This window comes from Astyanax mexicanus, chromosome 14 (genome assembly GCF_023375975.1).
Source record: "Astyanax mexicanus isolate ESR-SI-001 chromosome 14, AstMex3_surface, whole genome shotgun sequence".
Taxonomy (NCBI): Eukaryota; Metazoa; Chordata; class Actinopteri; order Characiformes; family Acestrorhamphidae; genus Astyanax; species Astyanax mexicanus.
Genome location: NC_064421.1, coordinates 41,920,662 through 41,942,565, shown reverse-complemented (window position 1 = coordinate 41,942,565; position 21,904 = coordinate 41,920,662). Strand labels below are relative to the sequence as shown.

The 21,904-nt window shown below is 37.1% G+C and overlaps 1 protein-coding gene across 2 annotated transcripts in view; it reads left to right on the top strand.

Annotated features, from left to right (window-relative positions):
• Positions 1–4,678: 4,678 nt before the first annotated feature.
• Positions 4,679–21,904, top strand: part of fam167b (family with sequence similarity 167 member B) — a 679,430-nt gene continuing 662,204 nt past the window's right edge. Inside the window, exons 1-2 of one of the 2 annotated variants that reach the window (XR_007424041.1) lie at positions 4,679–4,912; positions 11,701–12,865. Coding sequence is in view for 1 of the 2 variants with exons in the window: in XM_022672659.2 (XP_022528380.2) it covers positions 4,679–4,912; positions 11,701–11,964 (498 nt within the window). In the remaining variant the exon portion in view is untranslated. Of the gene's footprint in view, positions 4,913–11,700; positions 14,452–21,904 lie in introns of those variants that run through there. The other variant, XM_022672659.2, reaches the window with a different exon arrangement.

The window sequence follows — 21,904 nt, the reverse complement described above, 5'->3', positions numbered from 1 at the left end:
ACCAGGTTAAAAACACCATAACCAGTAAAGCTAGCCTGAAAAATGTAAAATGCAACATTACATTACATTTTTTTAAAAGTCCTGATTGTCATTTTACTACAGTAGCCAATCCCAGCGCGGGGGAGGCGGGGCTTGTGCGAATACGGGTGGAAAATGAAGCTATAAGCGCTGAGAGGCATGCGCTCGATTCGAGCCTTTTTTGGTGCAGCGCGTGTGAGTGGAAGTGAGAGTTCAGCGCGGTTTAAGCTGAGACTGAAGCTGTTTAAACACTCACTGCTCACACTGTGCTCAGATCCAGGTCACTCTGAGGTGTGGCTAATCTGTAGATGAACTGATAAAGACTCTATAATTAGCTCCTTTCGTTTTCTTGTACACAGACTGGAGCGTGTGGGGGTTAGTGGGCTGATCTTCAGCGCGGCCAAAAATAAGGAAATAACAGTTTCGCAAGGTTTGCAAAATAAACCCACCAGCAGACTTTTACCAGCTGTTTTTGCTCAGTCATTCTTTATTGTGCCGTTTATACAGCTCTGGAAAAAAATAAGATACCACTTTAGTTTCTTAATCTAATCAAATGTATAGGTAATTTATATGCCTGAGTAAAATGAGCATTGCTGTTTTATTCTGTAAACTACAGACACCATTTCTCCCAAATTCCAAACAAAATAGTGTCATTTAGAGCATTTACTTGCAGAAAATTAGAAATGGCTGAAATAACAAAAAAAGATGCAGAGCTTTCAGACCTCAAATAATGCAAAGAAAACAAGTTCATATTCATAAAGTTTTCTGAAATCAATATTTGTTGAAATAACCCTGGTTTTTAATCACAGTTTTCATGCATCTTGGCATGTTCTCCTCCACCAGTCTTACACACTGCTTTTGGATAATTTTATGCCGTTACTCCTGGTGCAAAAATTCAAGCAGTTCAACTCAGCTTGATTGCTTTTGGTCATCCACTTCCTCTTGATTATATTCCAGAGTTTTTTTTTATTTGGTGAAATAGAAACTCGTCATTTTTAAGTGGTCTCTTATTTTTTTCCAGAGCTGTAAATAGTAACAGAAAGATAACAGCTGCCTGTTAGCTTCAACAACAACAATACACCCTACAATAAGGTAGGATGGTAATCATCCAATATCTTATCTCACTAATGTTGCTTATCACAATTAAGTCAACAGCATTGTTCCAAAAAATCTGGTAGAAAACCTTTTCTGGAAAGTAGAGACAGTTACTCAAGCAAAAACAGCATAAAACTTTTTTAATACCCTTCATTTTAGAGTATACAATGAATGAGCAGGTGTCCCATAACTTTTGTCTATATAGTTTAACACAACCAAACGCAGGCCTGCATTTTAGGTCTATTCTTGTAAGTAACACTAATTGCCACCAGGGGTCCTTCTATCCTTGATTATCATTGATGATTTAACCCACCTACAGTCAGTTTGTGTCTCCAGAGAGGATCAGCGAGTATCTTGTATATGCTGTATGGTAAATAAAAATAAATAAAATAAATAAATAAATGCTAAATTTACTAATCCAGTGTTGAGCAACATGAAAATATGTCTAAGACTGGGTGATATGTACACTGTAAACGGAAAGAAATCACACCCAGTTTGAGTAAATGATAAAAGTAATTTTAATAATCTAAATTGAAAATCCAATAATTATTTAAAACCTGTAACTGATGTCTAATGTCCTTATGCAAACTGAGGATGTGGATTGGGATGATTTAAACTGGAGTTACACAGACTTTTACATGGACAGTTCCTTCCAGAGGCTGCCAGCCACAATCATTACCACCCACTGCAATTGCTGTCTACTGTGGGTGGTAATATTTACCTTTCTATGGTGCATCCCCGCTCATGACAGTGTGGTTCAAGGAATGTTAAATACCTTCACAGCTATAAAATCCCAACATTTTTACTCCCGATTAATCCCTATCAAACTCCCATAATTCACCTCGCAATAAACATGCTGGTGAGTGTTTCACCTCACTCTCAAGACCTATATACAGTAGGTGTGGGCATTCCCATAGTATGTAGTGTATACTGTATATTTATATTGTGTATAATAAAATGTAATATAATATAACCAAACAATGCAAGACATTTGCATGTAAGTCCTTGAACAGCATGCATCCAGTTCTACTGGTTGCCACACATGCCTGTGTCACAGCACTGCCTCCACCATGTTTAACAGATGATGCAGGATACTTTGGGTCATGAAAACTTAATTGTTTCCTCCATCCTTAATTAAGTATAATTTAATCTGTAACTTATTTAATAAAAAAATCATGTTCCATAACTTTTTTTTATATTTGATTTAATATTTTCCATTCTGACCTTTCTGTTTTTGAGGTGTATCTTGACGTACATCTTTCAGGCCTTTTGGTTTTCCTTTTGAGGATATACTTAATTGTTGAATTAGTATCTGTCAAAAGCTCTGCTCTCTCTTTTCTCTGTTTGTTTTGGGATATTAACCAGCCTAATCTCAAACGTCTTCACTTGCATTAACACTTTTTTGGACTGTGACTTGTTTGTGTGTATGGATCAGAACATCTCCATGTTCTTGGTATGCAGAGGTCAGGAGCTATCAAAAATGCTCCACTAAAGGACAACCACGGATCTTGGGCATTCAAGAATCATGGATGGTTGTGCTTTATAGAGAACCCACCTTATATATATAGATACTGCAGGACACCTATAGAGGTCTTTAGAGGCAGGAGTTCTGTTGATTTGTTTTACTCATCGATTTTGTGCTAACTTATTTTGTGGCTCATTTTTTATGTTTTCATTCTTTTGCAATATGTATGTTTTTCCCAAATGAATTATATAATATGAGTTTACTGTAATTATTTGTCCTGATATAGTGACTTAGGCTGCACAAATATTCTACTTAACTTTTTTTTTTGGACTATCAGACGCACTTAAAATCCTTCTATTTCCCCAAAATCTACAATGCACCTTATAATCCAGTGCACTTTATATATAAATTTTACCAGTCAGGTTGAAAGGAGCAGGAAAGCCACTCTGCTCAAGTACAGCTAACCGCAGCTGGCATTGCCAAAAATAAACCCTTATACAAAATATTGGAAATATTGGATTCTAAGATTACTGCAAATAAACAAATGTGCTTAACTTACACAAAAAAAGTTTTTTTTAAGGAGAGAAATCTGTGTAGATTAACGTCCAGCAGTGTTTTTTTTTTTTTTTTTTTTACATTTTTGTTTACTTAGGCGCTTACCACAGCTTCCCTATTAGAAGGGAAACATGGTGATACCTTTGCTCACTTGGATGTAAGCATCCTTACATCGCTTAACGCGCCTCATAATCGGGTGCGCCTTATGTATAAAAAAAGACCATTGATAGTGCACCCTATAATCTGGTGCGCGTTATATTGTAAAAAATATCTGCTGGGAAAACTTTTTTAAAACTAAATATCCTACCTACTTTATTTCAGCACTCATATGTACTGTACGGTAGCATGCTTTGACAAGCGAGCAAAAATTTACAGAACACTGACACCAGAAGGACCTACAAATAGACTAAATCTGAAACATAAGAAATGCTGATGCATTGCTGCTTACACTATCTCACTTAGGGTAGGTATATACTTGGTGTTAAGTATGTGTTCATCTACGAATAAGGCTGCCTTGTACATCCTGTGTCTGTTTAGAGTGTTAGTTGTGCATGTCTTCAGACTCAGCAGTATCAAACAGATGGATAGTTTTGAGGAGCATCTGTGTAAACTAGCCTAAAACTAAAACTACCCACCTATATTTGAATCAAAAGAAAAAACAAAATTGCCAGGCAGGTATTAGGGAGAAAAAAATAGATTAATCGCAAATCTGTAAAATCAAGCAGCATTAATTAACAGATTAAAGTTTTCTAAATATTCGAATGGTTTAACACTTACAACCCAAGAAAGGTGCATGCTGATGTTGGCATACAGACAGCTGACTGCTAGATATAGATATATAGATATGGAGTGTTTAGCTGTGTTTTCATTTTTTGCATTTGTTGTTTGCATTTTTGCCCAATAAAACAGACTAGATTAGGCTAGATTTGCACAAAAAATAATCATCCGTTTTCTGTGAATCAGTTGAAAGAGTTTAATGTCAGGAATCTTATGCTATTCTATGAGTCATTTGGATGGCTCTCTTATTGTGAGGCCACAATAAGGAACCCCAGCACCACTCTTCATTTGTTAACGCCCCCAGCCCATAGATCATTTGAAAAAACTAATTTTTAACTCATTGCGATTTGTTGACGAAAATCATTTTGGTCTGCTGGTTGAGAACCTCAGACAGAACACAGCAGACTTCGTCTGAGGGAGGGATCTGTACCTTTTGTCTGTGGACGTTAACTGGCAATAATAGAGCTGGTGAGATCTCTTTATGTGAGAATGATTTTGTACTTTTGAACAAAGAACTTCAAAAACATGTTTTGTATAGTCCATAGACTTATTCTAACTTTTGTAATAATAGTTATAAAATACTTGAATAGCCTGTCAGCATTTCTTGCATTTCAGACAGACAATAATAGTTAAGTGGTTTTAATGTTGTGGCTGATGGAAGCCACGCCCCTCTACGAACCCGAGCGTGAAAACAGCCAATAGGAAGCGAGCCGTCTCCGCTCGCGGCAGTATATAAAGCTGCTGACAGCGCAGAGGCGGGTGTTGATGATGGAGTTTAGAGAGCACAGCTCAGATGAGGGAGAACCGGAGGACCTGGACAGCGTGAAAGCGCTGACCGCCAAGCTGAAGCTGGAGACCCGCCGGCCGTCCTACGTGGAGTGGCGGGAGAGGCTGCGGAGCCGAGCGGCCGGGGAGGGGCGTGAGGAGCCGGCGGACGGAGCGAGCACTGTGTGCGGGTTCGACACGATAGACGAGGCGCTGGAATGGCTGAGGAGGGAGCTGGTAGGAGAACAGTTCTGGCTTTAGTATTGATAACACTTATTAAATATTAATATAATGAGCACTTTGTGTTTACATTTCATACAAACAATGGGTACCAATATTAATACCAATAAGATTTTGCTATGAATGAACACTTATACAGCTCTGGAAAAAATAAGAACTTAAACCACTTAAAAATGAAAACTTTTGGAAAATAATCAAGAGGAAGATGGATGATCACAAGCCATTAAAACCAATCTGAACTCAGCTAAAATGGCATAACGTTATCCAAAAGCAGTGTGTAAGCCTGGTGGAGGAGAACATGCCAAGATGCATGAAAACAATTCACCAAATAATGATTACTGAACTCCTACAACGTTATGAATATGAACTTTTTTTGAGCTGTATATAGAGGAATCATACTGATCTTCACTATGGAGAGTTTTTTCAACAGTTTTTCTATTGCTTAGTTAAATTGGGTAATCATCCGTACACGTCAGTTATTCATTTATCTATTAATATCCAAGATTTCCCTGTCCACTTGGTCATATTTGAATGAGAAAGTAATTTTCGACATGAGTGACATCATAACCTTTACACTGTTTTATTTCCAAGGGACTGAAGGCACTAGCTGCTGAATGTTCAGATATTAATAGCCTAATATTAACTTCACTTAATAATTCACTTAATACTTAGCATAAAGAGGTAAAGATTGAGCTGTCAACAGTAGCGATGCTGTGTTTATATGGCTACATTAAACCCCTAATGCATCACCAGTCTGTAAATTGTGCCATGTGATTTATTATTATATAAGTATTAAAATAATTAACACATTAAAGGTTTCAGAATAATTGCATGTGTTTACATTGATAGCCCAAGAGAAAATACATCCTGATGTTGCCAAAATAATGACAGATGACTGCTAGATATAAGTGTCTATCTGTATTGTCATTAGTTGTTAGTATTTTTGCCCAATAAAGCAAAATGCTAGATTATTAAACTATTTTTTAAGATTCAGGCAGGACTGTGTTCCTCACTCCCTCAGAATCCTGCTGACTATCCTGCCAGCCAGTAATAGTTACATTTTCTTAATGTTATGGCTGATGGTGGTAAAATATAATGGTAATGAAACTAATATTGGGAAAACCTAAATGTATACAAGGTCACCATATAGAATTCAAAAGGTTTTTCATCCAATGCCAGTTTTCCATAAAATTGCCCACCCTGTCATACAGCTTGACATGACAGGGTAGACGCATGTAAAAGAGTAAAAGTAAAAAGTGATTAAGCTTGAAAATATGATTTCCATTTAGTCTGAAGTACTATAAATATGACAACTAGTCAAAATAATGAAAAATCTTAAGTCATTTTTCTAAAGGTCTAAGTGCACATTATTCTGGTAATCATCTTAAAGCACTTTTTATACATAGAATGTTATAAGAATGCAGCTCAGTGTGCTTTCCTATATAATATATTAAAAAACAATAATTGATAATAAAAGCAAGACAAAGGTGAAGTATGAAAACAAATGTAAAATGTTATAAATACAAAATAAAATACAATTATTTTCAAATTAAATTTTGTTTTCTTTTTACATTTATTGTCACAAGGCAGCTTTATAAAATCTGAAAGCAGAACAGAGAATCAGATAAAACATAAAATATAATGTATGAAAAGCCCAGTGAGTGAGCTGAAGTCACAGCGGCAAGAAAATACTCTGTCAGAACTGGAGGAAGAAACACAGGGAAGAACCAGGTCTCACAGGCTCCACCCTTCTCTGATCTGATTCATATATTAATAATAGAAAATCACAACACCACCACAAAAGACTGTTATTATACTCAGGTATATAAGGTGATATCATCAAAGTAATAGTAAAAAAAAATAAGGAAAGCATATTGATATGTGATTCAAAATAAAGAAAAAGAAATAAGGAAAGCAATGCCGATGGTTAATGGTAATAATCATAGTAATAACAACATCAATAATAAGGATAAAAACAGTGGCAATATTTTGAAAAAACTTTTCCACATGAGTCCAAAGATCTCAGTAATATAGAGTTTAAAGTAAAGTTTCACTGCTTTTTAAACCAAATATGATTAAACAGGTCCAGCCTGTTAATTAATCTCTGGGAAGGACATTGTAATAAAGTCAAGTCAAGTCAAGTCAAAAGGCTTTCATTGTCATTACATCTAAGTACAGGTACACAGTGTAACGAAACTATGTGGTGCAACATAAAGTTTAATCTATGTTTAGTTATTGTAATTAAACAGGGTCCTTTATAGCACCGAAACTACCAGAATCTAGTAACTACTTGTTTTATTGCACCGTGACTTACACAATACTTACTTATTATGTTATCCCATTCCAGATACATTATTTTGAGATTTTGTTGCATTATCTTGAAATACTATCGCATTGTTTTGAGATAAAGGGCCATATTTTACCGACCTAAAGCACACTATTTTTAATTGCGCTTTGCGCAGCTGGATTTAGGGGCGTGTCCTGTGTCTTTGGTATCGTGAGGGCGTGAAAAATACGCCTTGCGCAGCTCCAACGGCGCAAAATGCGTGTTTTAATTCAATTAATTATTCATGGGTGTGTTTTGGGCATAACGTGAAATAAATGTTTCAGTATTCATCCCCTTTAAGACGCAGCTGCGCGCAGACTTCTGTTCATTCCTATTTTAAGAGCGCATAAACTTACTGTGCGCCACGCTGTGAAGATAAACCAGTATCTTATATAAGGGAAAAGTAAAGTTATTTTATTCTTTATTTTGTTTATTGTTTATGTACAAAATCATTTACAATGCCGCTGAGCATTTACAGTTTAAAAGGGATTAAAAATGTATATATAGAACAAAGGAAAAATAGGACATTTTAAAAAGATCATAAAAATTGATACATAAAAAATAAAGAATTTATATCTTATGAAGAAAATAATACTAGCAGTGAAAGTAAGTAAAATGATAAGAATGATAAGAAATTCAATTTATATCAATAAACTAAGAACATGGGAATTATGGGAAAAATATTTAATAATTTGATTAATAAAATAATTAAAATAATTAAAATGAATATAAAAATAAATAATATAAAATATAAACTCACTTAAAACAATCAAAGGCTTTCTGAATCTCTTGATTAATTATCAATTATTATTTTACTACACTTGTCCGACCTTATTTATTAAAACGTTTTTTTTAGAAGACAGAGGTAATTCTGAGCCCAATGCGCATGCGCTGTGCCAAGCTCTACTTACCATGCCTGCGACATTTTAAAGCATTTTTAATTTTCTAATGCTATTATTATTTTGATCTCCTCATAAGGGTGGCTGAAATGGCCCTAAATTAATATCGGGTTTTTTTTATAAAAAATATAAAATATAGAAAACTGGATTAAAAAAATAATTTAAAGAATATACTACTGCAACTAATTTAAATAATACAGTTTTATTTACTATAAATATGACAGTTTTATATATTCAGTAGAAACAAAAACTATTTGTCTATTTCATAAACAGTAAAACAAAGGTAAAGCGAGTTAGAGGAAGGCAGTGTGAGGTAGAGCGGTACAGTAAGGCAGAGTAAGGTGCTCTTCCTCTCTCTGTATTGCTCTACCTCACTCTACCTTTGTCTACCTTGCTCCTCTTCACTTATCCTCTCTCTACCTAAACCTAAATCAATCTGCCTAACTCTGCCTCCAGTCTCATTATGTCACATGATCACAGTCTGCACAGTGCTAAACTACAGAGAGAGGTAGGCAGAGGTAAGAAGAGTGAGGTAGGGTGGGTTAAAGGTCCACAGTGAACGAACGCACACCCCAAACTACTTTGTATCCTGGGAAAAATGAGTGCAGCCAGGCTAAAGACCCAAACTTAATTTATTGTGTTTTACATTCATAACAGAATATCCAACAGTATTATTGCACATTATATATTATTTTCATACAATACACCCATATCATCTAGAACACATTCATCCAAGGGCAGGGACAGATAGCAGTGGTTAGCAGAATAACAACATTTTATAGGAAGACTGTGACAGCTCATTGGCTCTTCATTGTCGCCACTCTAATATTGGTATGGTCACAAGACTTATGAGAGCTTTGGAAGACTTAATTAATGACCCTATTTGACTTTGTTAATGTTGGTTACATCCAGTCAGAAGCTGCAGAGTGGTGTTGCAGTGCAGCTATGGGTGTGGAGTAGGGTTGTACACAGTTATTAATAATGGGAAGCAACCACATATGCATATTATATATTAAGACCTGGCTTAAAAACAAGTGAGGCCATCCTTGACTGAGATCCAGGACTACGCCCAGTTCACCACCATTGATTTTAGAAGCTTTTGGAAGATTATTTAATTTATGTGTCATGAAATTGTTTACTTCTTGTCATGGGATGAGTTATGTCATGTTTATTTGATTGCACACATTGAAGCAGCACTTCAACAAACAGAAGAGGCTTAAGAAATTAAACAGAGCTAATCACTACGTCAGCTTGGCAGGATGAGCAATTACAGATCAGTGGCCGTAACAGAGAACCTATTACGGTCCAAACATTCACACAAAGCAATCCAGACTGTTCTCATACAGAGTTCCCCAATGGTGGAACAAACTACCTTCCACTACCAGATCAGGAGAATCTCTCGCTATCTTTAAGGAACTCCTGAAGACAGAGCTCTTCAAAGAGCACTTACTCTCCTAACAACTCTAACACACTAACTACTTCTAACCTCATTTCCTTCTTCCCCTCCTTCACACTCTATCCCATTATTTCCCTTCGACCTCCTTTAAGCCCTATCTAAAAATGTTTTACCTTTAACTTCTATTACTTTTTTACTTGACTATTGTAAGTTGCTTTGGACAAAAACGTCTGCCAAATGTAATGTAATGTAATGTAATGAGATTACGGCACTGGGCGTCACTGTTTGAACAACATTGACTTAGGTTTTGCGCACCTTCAAATCCCATCCAGGTGCAGTGGCGTGTAGGTTTCTCTCAGGTGCATGTGTATACCTGTGACACTCGTTGGGGTGTTAGCCTTCTTTGGCTACTTACCAGAAAGGTGATCAGCCTCTTCTCAGCATGACCACTGTGCCTGAGCCGGGTACAGCGCTCAAACATGTAATTTAGCTGGTTTAAAAGGATAAGATCTCTGGAACACAAGCAAAGGCAGTGAAATGTGAGGCCGTATGACCGTGTCAGCTCACACAAAGACCAGTCGAGTTTTGTAGGTGCACATTCCAGCATAGGAAACGACAAAAGAAGGCCACTTATGGAGCCATATAGATTTTCACTGGGGTCAGTGCCTCCTGTAGCACCCTTAATGCGTCCGCATACTTACTGCGAAATGAAGACAAAGCTGAATGAGCCATGTACTTTCTGTGGTTTCGTTTGCCTGTCTATGACGATGCTCCCAACCAGTCACACGTGTTGTTTCACAATGTATTCTTCACGATATGATCTCCACGATAACAATGATACCATGATACTGTGATTTAGGGGTGTAATGGTATGTGTATTCTTTACGAACGTAACGGTACAGGGGTCACGGTTAAGTTCGCATAAACGCATGCAGAATACACGGTACAGGCAGGTACAGGAGACTTGTGGAACCAATTAATGTAATGCGGAACTAATGTTCACAGGAGTGTTGCACCCGGAAAGTGTAGCTGTAGCACTGTTGCTGTTAGCAACTCACTAATTTTAGCCTGCACTGAGAAGTTTAGCTCTGAGCACACTGGTTGAGTAAGGGACTTGAAGAGTGGAAAAGACACACAGGAGCTAGAGGACCTGCTTTTAAATCAACTGTGTGGGAATACTGTTTGTTCCCTGTGAACTCTAGAAGGGCTGGACAGAGCGTGATGGACCAAACAAAGATGGTGTGCGATGCTTAGCGGGTTGTAGGGTAGGTTTGTGGAAAAACATTTTGCTTTCTACGCGTTGCGTAACGTGGACAGGCGCAGCTGTAATTGGTTCGCTGGGCCTTGTGTTCCTGCCCACATATTCCCGTCTTCACAGAACGACACAGAGCCGCTGATACAATAAAACTAATAAAATTCAGAGGATAATAAAAAAAACTTCAACCAAACTACTCATTTCCACTGCTTTTAAGCAGTTTCTAGATGTGAAATCAGACAGATCCCAAGCCATAACTGAAGTATTTTCAAAGCACATTGTTTTTTTTTAAGTTTGGAGTAACCTAGTATAAACATACAGTCATATTGGTCAACAATACAGCGCACTTCGCACAAGGAGAAGCTGTATTGGGAGAGTGATGCGAAAGAAGCCATTTCTGCAAGCACGCCACAAACAGAGTCGTCTGAGGTGTGCAAAAGCACACCTCAGGCAAAAGCACACCTCAGGCAACTCTGTTTGTAAAAAAGTAAATTTAAAAAAACTGAGGCCATCTGCGTCTCTGCATCGGTCTGTAGTTTAAACTGCAAAGGCGGGAATGTGTTGTTGGTTCAGCAGACCAACAACACATTCGCACAATTTGTAGTTGCAGTTCTGGGGAGGTGCGCTTCGAGCTACAACATAGGGTATGCGGCGAAGCATAGGCTGTGGCATAGGTTCGACAGGAGTATAAATTGGCCTTCAGCGTCAGTAAGTCAAATTAAGGGGCCAAGTCTTAGGGAGGATAAAGCATTATTTAAATTGTTATCAATATAAAAATATTGATAATTGACTCCATGTATAAATACGATATATCACGATAACAACATTTTTCTGAAGCCTTTACATTTTTTTTATCCCCTGCACTTTCCCTTGCTCTAATCCTCCTGTCTCATTCCTTCTCTTCCACAGAGGGAGATGCAGTTGCAGGATAACCGGCTGGCCCGGCAGCTGATCCGCCTCCGCGGGGAGATCCACCAGCTAAAGGTGGAGCAGACTTGTCACCAGCACAAGGAGATGCTGGACGACGCCACGCTGGAGCTGGAGGAGTGCGGCGAGGAGTCCGACCTGCTCTGCGACATCCCGATGAAGGCCGCCTTCGCCCTGTCCACACCTCTCAAACAGATGGGCCTCACCAAGATGAACCTAAACGCCAGGCGCTTCTCCCTCTGCTAGAGAGGAAGGAAACCTGAGCTACAAGCACAAAGGATCAAGCCATGACACACGCCAGCAAGATGCCAAGTCTTAGATCAGGGACATTCACCGTAAACAGTCCTCGAAGGTCAAGGACTGATCTGCAGCTTTCCAAACCTTCCCTTTCTTTATTCAGGCATCTGCTGTGGCAACAAAGCCCAATCAGCTGCATTGTTAACCTGTGGCTATCAGTTAATCAGGGCCTGATCCTTATCCAGGGTCTAGCTCCTGGAGATCCAGTGCCTTAGATACTGTGTACCACAGTGTGTGCTGACATATAGTAATAAGACATATTCCACGACATCTAACACCTAAAATCTTATTTTTTTTGTGCAATACTGCCAAAACACTGCAATTTAAACACATTGCAGATTCACCAAAGGTTAATTAGCTTTGTTGAGTCTCTTCTTCCCTTTTCTTTGGTTTCAATTCAAATCCATCTTGCCTTGTTTAATGTTAGTACAGCTGTTTATGGTGTTTTCATTCTGACCACCTTTACAGCTCAGGTTAAACATCTCAGTAGTGTACTTTTGCACTCAATCTAAACCAACCTAGGATCTCCTACGTGGGCAAATCCAAACCAGACCTTGAAGTGGTCTCTCAAAAGTTACTTTCAAGCCTAAAAAATGGCACAAAGGTTAGAAGTTAGAATCTCAGATTACGCTGCCTGCCATCAGCAGCCAGAGTCAGAGAGAGCACAACTGGCCCAGCTCTCTCTCAGGGTGGTAAATGGCACTCTAATGTGATGTTGGTATCTTGTATTAGAGCTGGGGATCCGTCACTTTCCTCCACGTGTGCTAGCTGCCTACCCACTAAGAAAAATAAGTACAGATTTGTGCTTAAGAGTACAAAGCTTGTCGCTGGGGCTGTACCTTATATTGAGGTACAAAAAAGTACCCTTCAGTGAAAGTCCTTTTTTGTACCCATGTTTTTGTGCCAGTAAAGATTATAAAAATTATAAACATTATGATCAACTGAATATGGCTCAAAAACTTGATGATCGAAAATTGTCTGGCTTTCAAATAAAAAATGTGCAATTAAAATATATATTGTTTATTAGTACAGTGATACAGAATACTGAATGTACCTTTTGGCTGAAGGTTAAATGGTATAAATTTGTACTTATTGCTGTTAAAAATTACTTTGTACTTCAGAGGGAACAAATCTGACCCTGTAAAGACCAATATTATACCTTTGAGGGTACAATTATGAAGAGTAATGTACCTTTGAGTACAAAATAGTACTCATATCGTACCTCTGTTTTTTAGAGTGTGGGGATGCTGCATTGGTGGCAGTTAGAAAAGAGTGTGTTAAATGGCTATGCCTAAATGTTTATTTTATGTTGTCTTTTTTATTAATACATTATCATGTGTATTAATTGCAGGGGGGCCTTAGATGCTTACATTTTAAATTTCTGCCTCTTCTGCTCTTTCGTATGGTTCCCTCTGTACTAAAGCTTGTAATGTAGTAGTGCTATTATATGGATATTATATAATATTATGTTGCATGTTGTCACCATCACCAGAAGGCCTTATACAAATACAGTTAGATTTACTTTTATAGTAATTATCTGACGTTTCTATTCAGAGAGATTCAAGGTGTTTTCACACCTAAAAAAATCCGGACCAAAGCCATGTGTTTGTTACATTGTTTATATTTAGTCCGATTAGTTCTGGTTTCACACTGAAGTTTAGTGACTGAGTTTAGCACTAAAAATGTTTCGCTGTGTCCTGTCATCATTACCTTACATGGATGGAGTCTCCCTGTAGTTCTGATTGTTTGGTATCATGATTGGTTGGCAGGTGCATTACAAAGAAGAATCAGTGCAACAGATTCCCCACAGTTTGCTTGTGTTTCTGTTCATGGGCCACTCCAACAAAACGGTGACCAGGAAGTTACATACATAAATGTGCGCACAAAATTACTTTAAAATACATTTTATTATTAAGCATATTGTCTTGTTTATTGACCTAAATGAAAAAGTAAGATGTGTAATTGAAGAAAAAAATATAAAAACTACTTGAAACACTGAAAAATGGCATTTGTCTCCACTCTCTAACTATAAACTTTACCATAAAATATAATTATTAAAATCCTTCAGATATGTATTTTTATTTGCATTGTTGTGTGACTCCAAATCCCATCTATGCTTATTTTATAAAAATATTTTTGTCATAACAAATACATAATATTTAAGTTAAAATACACATTGTATGTTGTGTCCCTGGGTTTCGCTCAGTCCAGTTACTGTAAAACATTACCCTGATCATCTGAAACATCTGGAATATTCCACAACAAGTCACATCTGCAACAGGAAGTGACATCAGCTGGTTCTTTTGAAGATCATGGGAAGACCAAAATTAAGGTCAATCATTTGTTTTTCTGTATATTTGACACTTACTCCTGTTACCTAAATTAATTCTTAGATGGTATTGGTTTATTTTGAAAATAAACATTTTGGGAAAATCACTCGAATGTGCCCAGTGTCTTCATGTTATTAGCATTGCCACCATTTTGCTATTTTTCATGTTTTTGCTAATTCTAGGCTAAAAACTAATTTAATTCCTGTTACTTAAAACATAAAAAGTAACAGGAATAAGTGCCTGTAACAGGAGTGAGTTCCAGTGCCATTAACATGAGTAATTTTTTTTTGTCGTAAATAAAATAAATAAAGTAACATTTTTCATGAAAGAAAATAAAAATAATTAGTGGACTTGGTTGTAAACATGCGTTTTAAATGTCACATGAGTTTTGTAACCACCTTCGTCTAAGAAACCTAAAGCTGCCAGAAGTTGACCAGTACATATTTTGAATAGTTAAATATATATATTGTTAGATTCAGAGTTTAAAAAATATAAAAATGAAGTTTCCAACAAGCGAATGGCACCCATTTGGTGGAATGGCCCTTAAAAATAAGGGTTAATCTACAGTTACAGTAGATACAAGAATCACCAGCATAATCTGTTTTACCCATATTGTTATGAGAGGCACAAACACGTGATGGGGAGTCTTTTTGGCACAACACCTATTGCTATTTTTTCTTCTGTTGTTTAATAGGTGATGATAGCCTGTCTCAACTTCATGTAATTGCATCATCACTTTTGACACCTGTCCAGACTAAAGGTTGTAGGTGTAAAATAGATGTAAGCAATATGGAAATATTTTATCATATGATCAATTTTCTTATCATATCAACCATATTCTTTTGTAAGCATATCCATGATATTCTCATTTCTTAAGGTCAGTTACAGAACTGTACATTTAATTCCAAAAGAGTATAAAAACAGTTTAACTTATAATGTGCCGTAAAAAATGAATGATATTCACTGTGTTGTACATGAGAGAGTATTTGAATTATTATTATTATTATTATTTTTTTAAGATTTTGTCACCAATGAAGCCTTTTGTCTGCATGTCAAAACATTGTGATGAATATCATGAAATGTGAATGTCTTTAAATATTGCGATATTATATTTTTACCAGATCACCCACCTCTAGTATGAAATCAGCCTTGTGTGTGAATCATGTTACACTGGATGGAGAATGCAGTGCTAGAGGCAGAATCTTGCCTACGATCTCTTCACAGCTGATTGACTACAGCCTAAAAATGCCTAAAAGCAAAAGTAAATGAATGCAAATCAGATTGACTTTTTATACTATTAATGTATTTACTTTTGTTTTACAATGTAGTAAGAATAAAAACATATGCAATGTTGTAAAAGTTAATTTGATTGTTTTTATTTATGCAATTTATTTGAGCTAATTTGAAGACACTTACGTTGAAATTAAAACAGTTGATCTGATGATATAGGCTATTATGGCTATATATTAATTTTGGTAAATAGCAATAAATATTTTTGTTTTAAAGGAGACATATTTTGTAAAGCTCACTTTTGGTTTGCTTTTGTATTTCCACTTGGGTCTCGGCTGCCCCTATAAACACTTTACTGAAAAATCTATTTTCTGTGAGTCAGTTGACAGAGTTTGGTATCAGGAATCACATGACTCTATGAGCTGGTTGGATGCTCCCTTATTGTGACATCACAAAAAGAAAACCTGCATAGAACAACCCAGCCTCCGAAGTTAAAGATTTGACATTTTAGTCTGCTGGTTGAGAACCTCAGACAGAACACAGCAGGATTAGCCAGCAGACTTCGCCTGAGGGAGGGATCTGTACCTAATGTCCGTCATTTAGCACAAGCTAACACTAACGTGTGGTAAAAGCTCAACGTAAATTAGCTGTTGTTGAGAAAAGGTGAGAAAGTGAGAATATAGCTGGTGAGATCTCCACGTAATGGTCATTTTGTGCAAAGAACTTCATAAACATGTTTTGTGTAGCCCATATAACTATTCTAACTTGTGTAAAAGAGGTATAATATTATTAAAGCCTAATTATATAAATTCTGAAAAGGTAGGAGTGTACCTAGATCAGAGAGGAAACAGGTGTGGGGGCTGACTGCTCACAGGAGAAATGCTCGGTCTCTCTGTCTCCGCCCACAGCTTTCCCTGCCTCATCCCGGCGTCCAGACTGTTTTAAAAGGCAGTCTCACAGGAAGCCTGGGGTCCTACTCAGGATTTCGGACACTCCATCACTCCAGACCAAAATAACTGCACTGGCAGGACAGTCAGATATGGGGGAGGGAATAAATTCAGCCTGTACTTTTAATCCAAGCTGTTTTCTTTACCCATTTACAGAAACACTTCGTCCACAAATGCTAACATGCTAAAAATAAGAGCTAAGAGCTTGGTAAGGATAGTGATGAGAAATACCTATATGTATTGATAATAGTGAACAAAGGTTAATAGGGACCATTTTAGAATGATCTTAGTGTCATGGTAAGGCAAAATACAGACACACGCAGACGTAATAAAATCGTAATAAAATAAAAAAGAGCTTTATTAACAGTATTGCAGAATCACAGTATCTGAGTAAACTTGTTATTGTGGGCAACATATTGTGATAATATTGGTATCTTCCAAAAGTGCTCCAATAAAGGTCAATCAACCATATGGCTTTTTGAGGAGTTCAAAGCTTATTGATGCTCATGGAGTTCCCACCTCATAATTTATCGGACCTATCTAAAGGATCTGCTGCTAACGCCTTGGTGCCAGATACCATTGGACACTTATAGAAGTTGTGTGGAGTCCGTGCCTTGATGGATCAGAGCTGTTTCTGCGGCACAGGGAGTCCTACTCAACATTAGGCAAGGGAATTTAATGTTACGATTTCATAATTCAGTGAGATATTTATGGCTTTCACTCAGGGAAGTGTAAAATACCACACCTCCTGGATTTACTGCCAAATATTCAAACTTCACAGAACTGCGCTTTACAGAGAAGCATGTCCAAGCCACTTATAAGAAAGCACCACAGTGATACTGCCAACAGTGAAAAAAAGAAAAAAATTCCCTCATACTGAGAAAGAAATCTTGGAAGGAACCAAGACTCAAAAAATGGTAAAAACCAGCAGCACTTGTTGACTGGAGAATTTCTGATTTATTAACAATACAGAAATAACCAACGCGTTTCGGCGCCAAGGCCTTCATCAGGGTTAAAAGACAAAAGTTAATAGCATTCCTGCTTTTAAAACACACATGATTACAAAACAACCAATGAGAACACTCCAAATACTAAAGGTCACATGATCAGCCAATGAGAGGCTGGCAGCTCAATTCCACAGAGGAACCACTTTCACCCAAAACTTCTTAAAAGTCCTTCTGAAATTCATAAACACAGTTAATCCTCCATTTTCGGGAAAAAATACTTTTGCTCAAGAAAAAAGGTAAAAAGGTAAAAACAACCAAACTGATGATACAGGCACGTTTCCCCAAATTACCTAAAGAAACTATTTTATTGTAAAATCCTCATTCATCCCTTGATTTTAAGATAAAAAAAATCCAGAAGGCTTCCCTCTTTTTTCTTTTTTGCTCTGTATTACCGTGTAGTTTGCATTTGTTCAATAACCAAAAAAGGAACCAAGTAAGAGGAACCCATCCTCCTCTGGTGAATAGTGGTTGAGCTGAGCCAAATAAAAGCTCTTATAAAACCCTGATTGGTTGTTTTTGTCAGGTTTTATACTGGTAAAGTGGTTCTTTTCAATGGTGGGTTCCAAGTGGGAGTTGGACCCAATAAGGCTCCATGTGCAGTTTGCAATCTAGATGGAGCCCATGTTTATCCCCTCTGGGTCAAATAAGTATTTTGCAAATAAGATTATTTTTTATTTACTACATAATTTGAACAGACAAACTGTTGACAAAATTTCTTGATGAACGGACCAATAGAAATACTTAAACATTACCTGAAATAAACTCTTTTTATATTGACTTCCACTGAAAGTTTAGAAGGTGTTTTTTCTCAGCGCTAAGCGCTGCCACTATGACCAGGAGATCGCTGGTTCAAATTCTGTCCATGTAGCTTACCATCAGCTACTGGAGCCCTGAGAGAGCACAATTGGCCTTGCTCTCTCTGGGTGGGTAGATGGCGCTCTCTCCCCTCATAACTTCAAAGGGTGATGTTGATCGGAACAAGGCGTCTGTGAGCTGATGTATCAGAACCGTGTCGCTGTGCTTTCCTCCGAGTGCGCTTTGATGCCACTGCACAATGCTACATTAGCAGCAGTTTAAAAAAAAGAGGCGGTGGCTGACTTCACATGTGTTGAAGAAGGCGTGTGCTAGTCTTTACCCTCCTGGTGTCGAGGCATCACGAGTGATAGGGGGAGCCCTAATGAGTGGGCTGGGTAATTGGCCATGTAAATTGGGGTGAAAATGGGAAAAAAAATGATTTGATGCACTGATAAAATGTTACAAAATACTTCACAAAACCATGTTTTTTCCAACTTGGTATGGCTGCTGTGCTTGCGCAGATCTCCTCATCAAGCATGGGATTCCTTACTAACCTGCTGACCTCCCTTTACTGGCAGTATAAGCAGAAAGCGGATTGGCTCTTTCTGTTGAAAGGCTGGCCTTTATCATTGAATGTATGCTGGGCTGAGTGTTAAAAGAGAATCCAGTCAAAATTCAACCAGTGGTTGATCTCCTCACCAATAAAATCTTTGGCCATGTGTGAAATAGAGCGTGAGAACCATGTCTGTCATTAAATCTGCAATGTAAACTCAGTGTACTGCATCAGGAGTGCAGCCTGAAGTGGGAGGCTAATAAAGGCCTATTGAACTGGGAAAAGGCCGCCAGAAGAAAGTAACTGGTAAACCTATTACCCGCCTTTGTTTGAGAGCGTGCACCAGCATATCCTGTTAGATGAGTAATCTTGACTCTTCAGTGTCAGTTTACAATAGCTTCAGATTTCAGATTTCACTATCAGCATGGCCTCCAGGGGGCAGCCTTTTATGTGATGGCTCCGGAATGCATCCAAATGTAGGTCATCTCTATCTAGTTATGCATGAGAGGAAAGCAGGTGAGACAGGAAGTGCACTGATAAAAGAAAATGCTATTGAGTGACTTTTGGGTTTACATTATACATCCTAATGAAATATGCAGGAATGATCTGAGCATAAATGCATAGTATTTTTTTTTAAACACAAATAAATGCAATTTGCACAAAAAAAAACGCAGAGCTTTTCAAACCTCAAATAATGCAAAGAAAACAAGTTCATATTCATAAAGTTTTAAGAGTTCAGAAATCAATGGTTTTTAATCACAGTTTTTTTTTAAGACCACCAGTCTTACACACTGCTTTTGGATTACTTTATGCCATTACTCCTGGTGCACAATGTAAGCAGTTAAGCTTGGTTTGATGGCTTGTGATCATTCATCGTCCTGTGGATTATATTCCAGAGGTTTTCAATTTGGTAAAATCTAAGAAACTCATCATTTTTCAGTGGTCTTAGACACATTTTTTCAACAAACACTTTGTACCAAGTACCTCTACCCTGTCAAAGTGATGCCTTTGTAATGTGAGCAGCATGTGGTTGCCTTGCATTGTCTTGGTTAAAAATTAATGCATTAATGCTGATCACCCACCAGTCAAATACTACCTGCTGGTATAATAATACTCTAATGGTGGCCTGTAATCATATAAATACAAAGTGCTTGGTGGAGCTGGAAAAATGGAAAATGCATATAGAAACAAGGTGGTGGTTTTGGAAGTGTCTGGAAGTGTATATCATCGCTGTCTAATGAAAAACATGTGTCTCTATTAGAGCAGCTCTACACAAGAGAGAAAAAAACCTTCTTAAAAGAAACTATTTCCATACTTCTTTGGAAGAATTCTGAGAGCCCTGATATTTAAAACAAAGCTATGTCTTTGCAATGGTAACACTATGATCCTATCGCACCTCAAGTCGTTCACACCAGATTTCTCTTTCAGATTTTATTGGAAATCAATGCAAAAACAGTTTGAACTATTTTAAGCTATTTTGGACAATTTTTATCGGTCTATTTATGAAGAACTTTTGACACAGGGTAAGGGACAGTGTGTGTTCAAATGATGCAGTAAACAAAAAAAACAAATCAACAAAAATGGAGATACTTGTTTTCATTGGCCAGATGCAGTATAGATTCTGTATTTTTGCATGAAATATTTAGCCAGTTCATTGAGTTCATCACCATGTAGGGTTAACCAATTGTTCGTAATGACAAAAAAAAAAAAAAAAATGGCACAGTATAAGAGACATGGAGATGTTTGTTCAGAGGAAGAGGAATGTTGCCGGAGGCTGTTTTCTTTATTCACAATGCCAACAACTGCAGCTTGAATTTCTAGCATTGCGATTGCATGAGCTCAGCAGGTATTCATCTAAGGGGGCACGCCGGACCCTGCATTTCCTCCTGCAAGCTTCCTGAATAATAATTGCTTACTCTGAACTTTACTCTGAAAATTAGATGCCAATTAATATATACAATATAAACAACAACCTTCTCATTCAATGTTTTTATTTCTTTATTTTTTTCCTACATTGTAAATGAATACTGAAGTCATCCAGACTACGAAGGAACACATAAGCAATCGTATAATAACTTAAAATTGTTAAACAAACCAAAATACTCTGGGATGTTTTTAAGTTGTGGTTTCAAAGGCTGTTACCCTTGGTTTTCTTTTCCTTGGGTGGTCCTGATGAGAGCCAGTTTCATCATAACGTTTTTGATACTTTTAAAGTTACTAAAAAGTTTTGTATTGACTGACCTTCATTTCTTAAAGTATTTTGTTCTTTACTTAGTTAAAAACTCCTTGTCATTATGATAGATTTGTGGATTAGAACATTACTCAAATAGAGCTATTTACTGTATATCAACTCTACCTCTTCACAACTTTTCAACTGATGCTCTCAAACACATTAAGAGACTAAAAAGTCAAGTAATTTAACTCTTGACAAGTTCAGCACAGCTGTTAACTGAAAGCCTGAATTCCAGATGACTCATAAAGCTGACCTCATAAAGCTGACTGAGAAAATGCAGCGAAGATGTGCAAAACTGTCATCTAAGCAAGAGGTGCTACTTAGAAGAATCTAAAATATAAAACATATTCAGGTTTGTTTAACACTTTTTTGTTTACTAAATAATTTCTTATGTTTGTCTTCATAGTTTGAATGACTTATATATTGATTTACAATGCACAGTTTAAATAATGAAAAATCACTAAATTTATTCTATGTCCAAAGGAAGTGGAAAGAAATGTTGGATTGCAATGCTATTTGGAAGATATTTAAAAATCTCCTCCTGCTAAAGTCCACTTTTTTTGTTCTTTATGAAATACAATAGATCTCTCTGAGTTGTATATGATGCTGCACATGAAACTGTTCCCTCAAACTCCGTGGTCTGCAGTAGCTAGGAAAAGAAAAAGTGTTCATCAGGAAAAGTACCGTGACTATGTTAACTCATGAGTGTAAGCAACATCGAATCAAATTGGATCTCCGGTTGATTCTGCGTTTTACAGAGACCTTAAATATACACTAGGGAAGCACGTTTTGAC